This window comes from Melanaphis sacchari, unplaced genomic scaffold, assembly GCF_002803265.2.
Source record: "Melanaphis sacchari strain LSU unplaced genomic scaffold, SCAv2.0 Contig0_pilon_pilon, whole genome shotgun sequence".
NCBI classification, from domain to species: domain Eukaryota; kingdom Metazoa; phylum Arthropoda; class Insecta; order Hemiptera; family Aphididae; genus Melanaphis; species Melanaphis sacchari.
Window position 1 is genome coordinate 17,762,999 of NW_020270366.1, and position 12,819 is coordinate 17,775,817.

The 12,819-nt window shown below is 27.5% G+C and overlaps 1 protein-coding gene across 2 annotated transcripts in view; it reads right to left on the minus strand.

Annotated features, from left to right (window-relative positions):
- Nucleotides 1–6,371: 6,371 nt before the first annotated feature.
- The window catches only part of LOC112596333 (shootin-1), a 33,198-nt gene continuing 26,750 nt past the window's right edge, over nucleotides 6,372–12,819 (minus strand). For both annotated transcript variants that reach the window (XM_025341958.1, XM_025341966.1), the window contains 11 exons: nucleotides 10,531–11,249; nucleotides 9,283–9,396; nucleotides 9,109–9,203; nucleotides 8,857–9,025; nucleotides 8,653–8,798; nucleotides 8,309–8,437; nucleotides 8,091–8,252; nucleotides 7,905–8,022; nucleotides 7,052–7,309; nucleotides 6,819–6,886; nucleotides 6,372–6,725 (listed from right to left, as the gene is read on the minus strand). In XM_025341958.1, coding sequence (XP_025197743.1) covers nucleotides 6,594–6,725; nucleotides 6,819–6,886; nucleotides 7,052–7,309; nucleotides 7,905–8,022; nucleotides 8,091–8,252; nucleotides 8,309–8,437; nucleotides 8,653–8,798; nucleotides 8,857–9,025; nucleotides 9,109–9,203; nucleotides 9,283–9,396; nucleotides 10,531–11,212 — 2,073 coding nt within the window. In that variant the 5' untranslated portion in view covers nucleotides 11,213–11,249 and the 3' untranslated portion in view covers nucleotides 6,372–6,593. The remainder of the gene's footprint in view (nucleotides 6,726–6,818; nucleotides 6,887–7,051; nucleotides 7,310–7,904; nucleotides 8,023–8,090; nucleotides 8,253–8,308; nucleotides 8,438–8,652; nucleotides 8,799–8,856; nucleotides 9,026–9,108; nucleotides 9,204–9,282; nucleotides 9,397–10,530; nucleotides 11,250–12,819) is intronic.

The window sequence follows — 12,819 nt, forward strand, 5'->3', positions numbered from 1 at the left end:
GAACTATAGTTTTTTTAAACTATAACCATTTAAGTCAACAATATAAAATTAAATTAATTTTGTGCGCATATAAAAAATGCAAAATAAAAATTGCACATTTTAAATTGTTATATTATAACGAAACAAATTTGGTTTTGGTTTAGAACAATAGAATTTAAAGAAAAAAAAATGCAAAAGTTATCAAAATCCTAGCTTTAGTAATAACGTATAAACTTTAACGGTACCTATATTAATAATAATATGGTCTAAAGTATAATTGTGTTTTGAATAACACTCCTTTCCATACTTATGTATAATATATAATATAATTATTATGAGCATATTATATTACATAGGCTATAGGTATTTTACGTTTTTGTGCATAAAATCAGTGGCGCTGATGCGCTGTAATCAATTTACTTATGAAAATTGATTTTATTCTGGTCCTTGCATCTTAAAACAAATAGTACCTACACGCTAGTATTATATATGATCGCAATACCTGAACATAGAGATGGACGCTACATTAATAGAATATGATTATAAGTAGGACTAAGATTTATATGCTAAATTATTTTTTTTTTTGCAACTTTTAATTATTGGTTTTGTCAGTTATGCCCACGAATCATCTTATAATGAGATAAATAGTGGTGTTTTTATACTGCATATTCTTACACATTTTGAATAAAATTAATATCATTGGATAATTTGACTATAAAAACGCGAAATTTTTTTTAAGTATATGTTTTATATTTGTTGGCGTTTATAATATTAATTTGCATATTTTATAATTTTTTATTGCATATAAATCCTAGCCCTAATTATATGTATAATATAATACATTATACTAAATTATTTAATAAGATAAATTTTATTTCAACATTTTTATTAATTTTCAGAAAGTATAGACAAGGCTCACACACATCAATTAACTAACATGATTATCATTTTAATAAATTTAAAAATGCAATAAAAAAATCTATAATCAAAGAACTATTAAAAAATATTAGAATTATGAATATATTTACAAAATTTGGAACTCTTAAGTTCGGTCTGGCGGTGAAACAGTAGAGGCGAAATGTCCTAGACTCTTCTGTTACACACGTAGTACATTTATAAATATTAAATTATAATATATAATTATTTTATACACTGAAATTGTTTTATCTTCCTAAAATAATATGTCAATAAATAAATATATGTCCGATAGATTAGTTGATATTGTTGAATAACAGCCTGCAATGCAATTTTGAATTTTCCGAAATAATTCGATTATTTTAAAAAGTTTGAAGCCCTTCAAATAATTGACTGCTGTTGACTTGATAAGTTAGGAAAATATGTTATTATTTTGAATATTTTTTGATTCCGTACATTTGCCGTTTGAACATGTTTAGGTTTCTATGGCTACAGCCTACAGGTAAGTTATCTAACATTTTTTTTTATTTCATGTTCAGCAGTTGAGTTACACACATCTAATGTAACGTTATAGTCAAGCGATTATACCTTGAATTTCATGTAATTTGTAATTAAATTAGCTCTTTCCGAGTATGTCGATGATTTAGATCCATTTTTTTACAATATTGGTAATCAAATTTAAAAACTGATCACTTTGAATGTCAACTTTGTCAGCATAGTTTTTACTAACACAATGAGATACCTAAAAATATTAAATTAACATTAGCAATAAAATTCATTCAATAAGTAATTAAACTCATTTTATAAGACCAAATCAATATTTAAAAATTATCAATATTTCAGTCAAGAATTGAAGTGTTATTGACTTATATGATAAGTACCTAATTTCTAAAATTTTGAAAATCTTAATTACCATAATCAACGATACTTCGGTTTCAAACGCACATGTGTTGCTTAATACCACTTTTTCTAATATATTTTGGGCTTTGCCTAGGAGTAGTCAATATTTATAAAAATAAAACTTCCTGTCCGAGTGAATAATATTCGTTTACGTTTAACTATGTCGTTGTACGTGTAAAAAAACAAATGGAAATACGATAGATATGCTACTTAACGTATTATTGTGTATAGGTGCTGTTAGAATATTTGATTATAATACCAAATATATAGTTAGGTTTATGTATAGCTATATATAGGAACATAATATGGAATAAGCATGAGGACACGAGAACAGAGTAATCAAGAATATTTTTTTACTTCATGAAAACTTTGTTTTAGAAGTACTCGGCTGTTTTAATGTACAACATACATATTAGTTATAATTTATAACTTACTATTAAATGATCGTAGATTCTCTTTTTAATAAAAAAATTTAATAGTGTATATTTATTGTATTTTCATAAGAGCGTATAGAGTGAAAACTCCTGTATCTCTTATTTGGAAAAGTGTAAGTAAAAAAATTACTAATAATTGAGGAGCGTTCAAAAGATATGATAAAGGGGGAATGGGGGCGAAGCCCCCGCGTGTCTATTTTATATATACTGTCCAGCCCCCCCAAATATTGAAATTGCGCCCGTGGTTATAATTTTATAAATTATATTTGTTGTATAAAATAATAATTTATAGAATTGTTCCTCGTATGTATATCTAAGGTATGTCAAAACTATAATATAACCAAGTAAAACTTTTGCTTACGGTAAATATAAGCAGTTGTATGTACACATTTGTAGGTAGGTACATGTGGCAAATACCCCCTCCCCCTGTGCTTCAAACTAAATTATATTTCTTATACCAAACGTGTAAGTTTTATGTTAAAATCAAAAGTTCGTTACACCACTGTCCCTATCCTGGTTGAAATCCTAGCTACCTCCTGGGAAGGCATATAATTTTAAATTATATTTTAAAAACATAAATTGCCTTAAAACATTTGTATTGTGAATATTTTTTGCCATGAGTTTGTGATGTGCTTACCATGTGACATAAAATCTCCTTCAATAGAATATATTTTGAAGGTTTTTCAACCATACTCGTAGAGTACATACATGTTTTCTTTTGCAAGAATTACTAATTTTTTGCCGTTTTGAAGTATCGTCACTTATTGACTGAGGTCAAAAAAAGATTTATCTATATATTATATATTGATCGGGCATTTTGACCCAGAGTATAAGCTTTTGCACTATACTTTTTTATATCACAACGCCACGTATTTTCATTTTTTTTTTTAGATCTATAATGTTTAAAAATTTAAATCACTTAAAACTAATAGTTTTTTGCCTTATCACTGAATATAAATCATTTTCGCTCATTGTAATTTTTTATATGCTGAGTATAAACGGATATTTACGGATATACGAATTTCTCGAACAATACTAACTCAACTGTTAAGAGAAATTAATCGACGTACAATTGTTTGTGTATAGTAATAAGTTATAAGATTATCAAACCTATAATCAGGTTTTCTATATTATTTTTATTAGTACTGAAAAGTCATAATAAGTTTTGTGTCAAAAATCGAATTCAGATGTTAGCTTTATCAATGAGCTATCGTCATACTCTATTAAATGCCAGGTTTTTCTACCGTATAATGTATATATTTTTATTATTTTATATTATCATTACTCATTCATTTATAAAATTTATATTTAATAATATACGTTTGAACTTTTTTTCCTAATTTTTTTCTGCCATGTAGGGACTTACACATCATTTTTATATTCATGTAGGAATTAACACATCACGTTTATAAGAAATTATATAATTGTTTACCAGCTACTCTTGTGTAGGAACTTATCGTCTCCCCTTATGTCACCTGGTGTAAGTGAGTTGCGGCTCATTCCCTAATAATAACTTAAGAACTGTAGCCCGCGTTAATGTGAGGTACGTACGAATTGCGGCCATACATTAATGTATATATTACATGTATATTGTATATATATATATATATATAATAAATATAGATCTATATAATTGGAAACTATTTAAAATTGAATTTAATGTGTTATCTTTTATATTATTATATTAATTAATAAGTTATATTGATTAATAATAACTATATTTTAAAGAGAAATTTAGATTATAGTCTACAATACAATAGTGCGGAAACAGCAAAAATTGTACAGATCAGACTATGGGATGTTCCACAAATATTATGCAATGCAAATCGAACATTTGAGCTAAGAGGTTTCATAGGTTTTTTACCTGGACAAAGAAAATTAAGAAATTCAGTTGGATATTACAAAGCATACATGAAGTGAGGATCAATGAATAATTGGGAAATATTTGATAATCTTAAAAAAATCCTATACCCATAAAATGTAAATTGTGAATTTTATTTTATACAATTTTTAATGTCAATTTTTTTTCATTAGTAAGATTTTAATTACATGTGAGAAAAGGGTAATTTTTATGTAATAAAATTAATTTTAAAAAGTTTAAACCTATGTATAAAAATTAAAAAGTAATTTCAATGTTTATCAAATCATAAAAATATTAAAATGTAAAAGAATTTAATGATGTCATTTAATTGGAAAATCGTACAAAAATTTACAAAGATGGTATAATTAAAAATTAACCTATTTTAAGTTTAACAACTATTTGGATTTATGAAATAAATTATAAAATGTGGAGGCGGTTATAGAAAAATGTTTATAATAAACAAATCGATAGCCGAGAAAATATATGCTTATTATATGCTAAATAATGTTATGACTCACAATGTAGATCATAACAATACAAGGCAAATACAAAAGTAATAATTTTGAAATATTATCAATCAAAATCGCATTTACACATATTCTGTTTAAAAAAATATAATTATTTAAAAACGATTGAGTGTTATTCTACTTTAGGAATATGATATCATTCAGTTATGCAAATATACATGCAAGCACTTTTTTAATTTCAAGTATTTTGTGTAGTGGAGGGGGAGACTGGGGACACGTGTAAATTAGGAAAACAAATTTTGCGAACAACAGATGACAATAGAGTTGCAAAACCAACTGTGTAAATACATACTAATTAGTAATAACATGATAATTATTGGCCTAGAAAAAAAATTTGAAAATAAGTGATTTTGATGTGTGGGGGTTAGAGACACGTGTCTACAGCTCCCCCTTACCTATTTTTTGATACCATGCTTAATTAAAAAACATGCAAATTACAAAAGTTAGCATGTAAATACAAGCTCATTATATGATAAATATTTTTTAAAAAATAATTTGTGGAGGGAGGCTGGGGACATATAAGTAAAATAATGGATTATACAATAAACAAAATTAATCAACACAATTTCGTTAAATTTTTAAGTTTCAGAAATGAACCTTATAAAATTTTATAAAAAATCGCATTATGGAATTTTTATTTTATATTATTTATATCTATTTATTTATGAAATGTATGAGGCATAATACACCAATTATTGTATTATTTTTTTAAAATTTTTTTTTAATCAGATTGAGTAGGTTACATTTAATAATGAATTATAGTTTAATAATAAATATGAAATTTGAACTTATTATTTGTAAGACTTATATATGCATATACATTTTTTCTGCCGCATACACACCTTTTTTACCGAGTAGGAACTTACATACTTGTATGCACCTGTTTCTATCATGTAGGAACTTGCATTTGCCTGGCACAAGAATACGATAACGAATTTTACAAATTATACACAAACATTCATTTGTACTCATTTCAAAAAGTAATAAAGCTCATAAATGTTGTATGAAATGCCTAAATATTACTCCTTAAAATATGTCATGCTTCAGCCCTAACTTAATTATAGAACTTTTACTGCAATACATAAAAATTATTAATATAATAAAACATTAAATTGGGCATTTAACAATTTATTATAATATAAAGTAATTATAAATTTTACTAAAATATTGAACTATGTATACAATTAAAAAATATAAGACTTTTATAATTTATTTAGTTTTTGTTTTTGAAGTTAGTGTATCAATATATTTAGTACAATATTCTATTATTTTAATTTAATATCATATCTATACATATTTATGATTTAAAAAATTAAAATAGCACTGTTCAAAAATAATTACTTAAATTAAAATCTTATAACACAAAACAAGTAATTGGCTATTAAACTATTACTATAAATTAATAATGTATAAATAGGTATTTAAAATGTAAAGAATATTTTTTAAATAAAACATAATATTCAATTTGTTGAAAAAGACCTTATATATATATATAAAAAAATTTAAAAATAATAACTTCTAACCTATAGGTAGATGATTAATTTTCATACTCATAGCTAGACACAAATGATCATAGTTTTAAAAAAATAATATTTTATTCTTAAAAACGAATTTCCTTAAACTGTGAACAATATTTAATATTTACTGAGAAATTTGGTAGAAATGTAAAAATCATAAATGTACTGTCATTTCTGACCATTATATTATATTTATGCTAAAGAGTCGCTTCTAATAATTATATTTATAAATATTATGTATAGCAACAGGATTATATAAATTTATATGTAATATATTATGTACAATAAAATGACAATTTTTTCTTTAAATGAGTAGTGAAAATGTCTGTCGAGTATACTCGAGCACACAAACACACATATATTCGAGGAACAAAATAATTTATATATATTTATAATTATAATAATTGTTTTGAACGAGACATGAAGACAATTATGGACTGTAAAAATATTTCAATTACTATTATAGTGCCACGTCGGCAGGTGCTGTTTTAAAACTAGCTCTCCGTTTGGGATTCCGGCGCAATGTGCCTAGAACATTCATCATCTCGTTGACAACTGGCTGCGGTTCTTGTTTTTTGACCAGAGTTTGTTTCTAAAACAAGAAAAAAGAACATAATATTATCAAATTCCAAAATTCAAATATTACATAACATTATTTTATTTTTATTACGGATCGAATTTTTACCTCCTTGTCTGTGGCTTTCAGACTGAAACGACCTCCTTTTATCTGGTTGATTATTGCATCAATGGCACCTGTAGTATAACAAAACAACATTATAAATCATGATTGATTATTATTTAATATTTTAGATATCTATAAAAACTATCTTTTTTTCCCCGTTACGTGTCATTATTATGATACCTGCATGGCCGCACATCTGTGTACTGTGGTACTGCAAGTTTACACATGTTACTTACCGTTCTGGACTTGAGGGCCTTTGGGAGTAGCTAGTGGCAGTCCCAAGTAATTCCCTAAATCTTCAATGGCATTAGAGTTATGGTTCAGCGAGCTAACCGTTTTCAACTTGATGCCGCTGGTCGTCCCCGGCAACGCCATCAGTGGAGGTGGTGGTGGTGGTGGTGGTGCCGGTGGAGCTGGTGGTGGTAGTGGAGGTTTGCACTGGGATGTTGCAACTACAGTTTTAGTTTCTCGAAGTTGTTTCTCAAGATCTTCAACTAAAACATAGATAAAATGTATATTTTTTGCTACTCTCTGACAATTTGAAAAACATTTTGTAAATCACAACAAAAAGAAGTTCACACAAGGTTTGTGTCATAAGTGTTAATGGTATGTAATAAAAGTGAATCATCAGTCATAACTGAATAACACATTTTTTCCATCAATTTTTTTTATAGTAGATTTTTGTCACTATAATATTATTTGGAAAAAAGCTTTGATAAATGCCTCCAAAATATAAATTTATTTTTATTAGTGTCATTATCACTACTCTGAAATCATCTTTCTATCGTTAATGATAATTTTTTTTTTTTTTTTTTGGTATTGAACGTGTGAGGCTGTGAGAGGTAAACAAAATATATAGACAATCTTAGTATAGCACCTTTAAAAAAATCTGCATTATAAATTGCCTGATATGCTATATAAAATATTAGAAGAACAATAGCTATATTTGATAATAATTATTAAACTGTATGGAATAAAAGAAATATTTTACTATATTTTTATTATTAAATTAGAATTAAAGATTTTACTTTGTAATAAATTATTAATTGCCTTAAGAATTTTCTATTAATTATTAAACAATATATATACCCCGAGATTCAGCAATGTCAACTCTCTGCTGAGAACATAGTAATTCTGCTTCGATTAACTTTAACTTCTCTTCGTACAATTCAATTTGTTCAGATTCACTTTGAGATTCCAACTTTTCCTGCAAAAATAATTTGTTTTTTTTTTTTAAAAAACACAATTAATACAATGACATATCCAAGTACTCACATGTAAATCTTTTAACTGTTCGATATGCTCTTGCCTCTCTTGGTTAAGTGTTCTTTGCAATTGTTCTATCTCAAACAAAAGTTTCATAATCTTTTCATCCGATGCAGCATCCATCATCAACAATTGGCTTTGCCTGGCAAGTACATCTCTTTCAGACTTTACCTGTAATCCAATTGATTAAACCAATTTCATAATTTATTATTTTAAAATTAACTGACTTTATTTGCATCACTTCGTATCTTTACGCCTTCTTCTTTTTCTCTCTTATACTGTTGGTGTAACACAGTTGTCTCTTCAACTACTTTACGGCTAACTGATTCCAAATTGTTGTGTTTCATTTTCAATTCCTTAAAACACATAAAAAAAATAATAAAAAATTGTTTAGTGATAATTGATTTTTGAAAAACTACAACAAATATTCAAATCGAAAGAGTTTAAAAGCATTGTCAGTTTTAAGTGTAAAGTTACATAGTAATATAAACAGAAAACAGAAGACCATTATACAATTTTATGAAATAATATACACGGGTATAATATTTACTAATTATTAATTAGTAATTACTTTCAGTTCTTGTTCAGCACGATTTCGCGCCCTACGCTCTTCCTCTAATTCAGAAGTCAAGTCTACTGTCTGCTCTTGGGCTTCAAACTCTTGTAATTTTATTTTATTTAATTCTGCTTGTAGCCTCGAAACTTCTTGAGTAAGCTCTGCAAATAAATTACACACATTTCATACGTATTATTGTTATTAAACAAATTTCTTTACCTTTGACAGTTTTCCGCAGTTCTTCTATTTCGATGTCGTTGTTGTCCGTATCGTTTTCATTACCATCCGTGTCGTCTGCTAAATCATCCAACGAGGACGGTGCCACGGACATTACTTTTTGCATTAACGCCGAGCTCCTTCTTTTTAGTTCACGATTTTGCTTATACCACTATATTGAAACAGGAATGTTTCAATTAAAATCTAATTGGAATAAATATGAGCGGTTGATTAACGTTTAATTGTGTTATTTACCTGCGAAGCTCGTTCCATCGCCTTTTGCAACGTAGTTGTCTCGAGTTCGTATTGTTGTTTTAATTGGTCGTATTCCTTGTACATTGCTTCTGAAACTATATTTATACGCACAAAATAAAATTTTTCTGACAAGAACCAAGCACTCGATACTAAACAATATTACTGTATACGCACGATTCCTTAGTTGAGAGAGTTGCAAGGTCTTTTCCGATAAATCTTTATTCGACAATTCGAGATTGGTTCGCAGCTTCGCCACTTGACGTTCCATGTCCGACTTTTCTCTCAACACTACATAATAAACAATCATTAATGTCGATTTATTTCATATCAGGACGATATGAACGAATAATATAACTTTTATACAATTTGATATTATGTAATCAGCGTTTTATAAGGAGTTTATAATAAAAGTAATTTTTAACTTTTCTGAAAATGTATTTAATTACCAATCAAAATATATCGGAGATGGTGTTATATCATAATAATTGTTGATTTTAGCGTAATTCTTACGATATTATAAATACAATTATAGTAAAACTCGCTTAAGACGCTCTTTAAAGGACCCGCTCTCTAAAACGTTTTAAGCGGGAAAGCGTCTTATGCAGAAATAAAAAAAAAAACGAATTGATTGAAATATGGAATTAATTATTTTAATATTGAATATTAAAAAAATGATCTATTTTTGTTTGCTTACGATTCTGACAATGCGTTTCAGCAAGAAAGTTTTCTATTTTGTTAAGACAACTCAACATTTCTTCGAAATTTTCTACTGAGGATAATATTTTTCGAATTTCAGATAGGTGTTGCAAACCACTTAGTAAATCTTATAATATAACGGAGTACAGTAAAACTGTTATAATATGTAATGATAAAATAGGTATAGCGATAAAATAAAATGATAAGAACAAGCAAACAAGTAAAATTTCTATTTTTATTTTCACAAAACTACTAAAAATTATTGTAATCTGCTGAACAAAAGAGCATTTTATCCGATGAGATAGAGAAAATCTGAGCGTCTTAACAGGTGGTTTTTACATTGACTAGTATAGGAAATGTCTAAGGACCGATAAAAAATAGTATCTTATGCGATAAAGCGTTTTAAGCGAATTTTACTGTAATTAAAACATCTACGTACAATATTTCGTCTAATGCATTTTATATAGCTGAAACAGTTTATTATAAAATCTAAGAATTTTTGCGTATCTCATATCAACATTCTGATATGTTAAATATATATTTTGTTATATTCAATTTTTTTTAACTATATTTTTTGTATCATGTATCCATTTTATTTCTATAATTTCTCTAAAACAGTTATAGCTGATTTGTGTCACTGTAATTATGTACCGAAAATCGATAAGATGTCCTCTTAAAATAGATTTTATTGAGTTCAAAAAGAAGAAGGGGCGGATAAAAACTAACGTTTTTGAGACTGAATCAAAAGACTCTTTCGCTTTGTTTCCGTTTCGTCGTATTTGTTCTTCCATCTATCCTCGGAGGTTGGTACAGGACTGATGTTGCTATTTAGGACCGGTGAAGATTTGACAGATAACCTAGGTGGAGTACTGTCCGGCAGCAGCGGCGGAAGTATCGGTTTGGCACCGATTGGTTTGGGCGGATGCACAGGAGCGGTTGGAGACTTTAATGACGATTTCACCTCACCAAATGACAATTTTGTTGTGCAGCTTTCCTGAGAGGACTTGACCGCAAGTTTCGACGCAACTTCCGCCGTCGGTGACGACTTACAGGCGATGAACCGATTGTGCACCGGCACCTGTACCGCAGCTATCGGCTTACTTCCATTACCGGTCGAACCACTGTTCCTCGTCATCTCACTCGCTAAATAACTTTGCAGAAAACTGTTGTTCTTGGTCGCCACCGGCTTGTTACTACAGTCTTCCGGTGCATCCGGCTCCTCGCGAATCGTCTTGAACCGTCCACTGCCACCGTTTTGCATCTGATAATTCAATATTTGGTGGTGATGGTGTTTGTTGTTATTATTGTTTTGAGTGGAATCGGATTTTCCATAACTCAACCCTGGTGGGTTGTATGGAACTGATCCGTTGTTCTGGCTGAACTTGTTCCGAAGATTTTGCACACTCATTATGGACGAGTTGTGTTCTTATCGTCGTCTAAAATGTCTAAAAAATAAAACAATTTAATTTTATTATAAGTTTAAACAGCATTTGAAGATTAAAATATTTTTTAAATTGATATAAAATGTTTTAGTAAATGCTGCAGCAATTATTGAAAATAATTGTATGTGACAATTTGACTAGTCTGTGTAATATAATTCATACATATAATAAGTATATAGATAGTTGTTTTCGAAATAAACAAATAAAATTGCTAAAAAATTTTAACATTTTAAAATACCGTCTTAGTTTAATATTATATCTTTAATGTGAAAGTAAACTCTATGTCAACATAATAATTAAATTACTTATTACATTAATTATTATACAATAATGTAAATTATGAAAATTTTTGAAACACAATAAAAATCACCTTTGTGATTATAAATGAAATAAAAAATTTGCTTGATCAAATTAACAATTGGCTTACCATATGGTATTAGATTAAAATGATTAAATTGGTCGAATCTTGAAACTAATGAAACGTTTATAGATGTGATTTTTATAATACTTTATCGAAAATTCAACAACTATTTTAATGAGCGAGCTACGATATAAATTGGATCATATTATTCCTATATAAGTAGTACATGGCACTATTTTCGTCATTTGTGACAATTAACTAACATAATATCATAATTAATAATATTATTCGTGTATATGAATACCTAAATAATGTATATAAGCTGTATAATACTTGTACGGGCAAACCGTTTCGTTATTTATTGATGACATTTCTCTATAACGGTGACACCATTTGCAAAATTAACTCATGTAAATTTAAAAAAATACAAATTTTTACCCTAGTTATGGTAAATATTTGTTATATATGTATTTAATATTGTGATTTATGTTTAAGTTTGAAAAATATAATAGTATACAAGTATAGTATATTATATGATAATCACTACACTCGTACGCTCGTTCGATCAAGGTTCGAAATTTTTAAGTCAAAATGTGAGCGTCATTATTGTTTAATACTGTAATGTAAATAAATGCAACCATAAGTACGTGGTCGTACAATTTTTAATAAATAATGTTGCGCAATACGTATGTTGAATAGATTTAGTTGAATAATGTTTTGTATAATACTTAATTTAATAAACATCTAAAATGGCTATTCGGCAAACAATATTAGGTAGATATATATGTATCACTGTAACTGTAGGTTTTTATGACACGTGCCTAATTTACCGACTATTATCATCACAGAACATAACGTAACTTTAAATAGAATAATTATAATATGAGTTATAGATACCTAGATGCATTTCGAAATTATTTTGTGTTTTGTTTTAAAAATGTATACTACATCGGAAATGTTCCGCCCACCTACGAATGATTCTATTTATTATGTTTTGTGTCAAATCTAAATCTAAAATTGAATAAACATTAAAAAGTTATAATGATTATAATTTATAAAATCCACAAGAATCTAATTTTATATTTACAAAAAACTAGAAACTCCTAAATAAGAAAAACATTTTAAAAGAAAAAAATTTTAAAAACTATTATTTTTTTCAGTTTATAAATTATGTAACAGTAGGTATTATTAATATTTATACACCGAAATTAT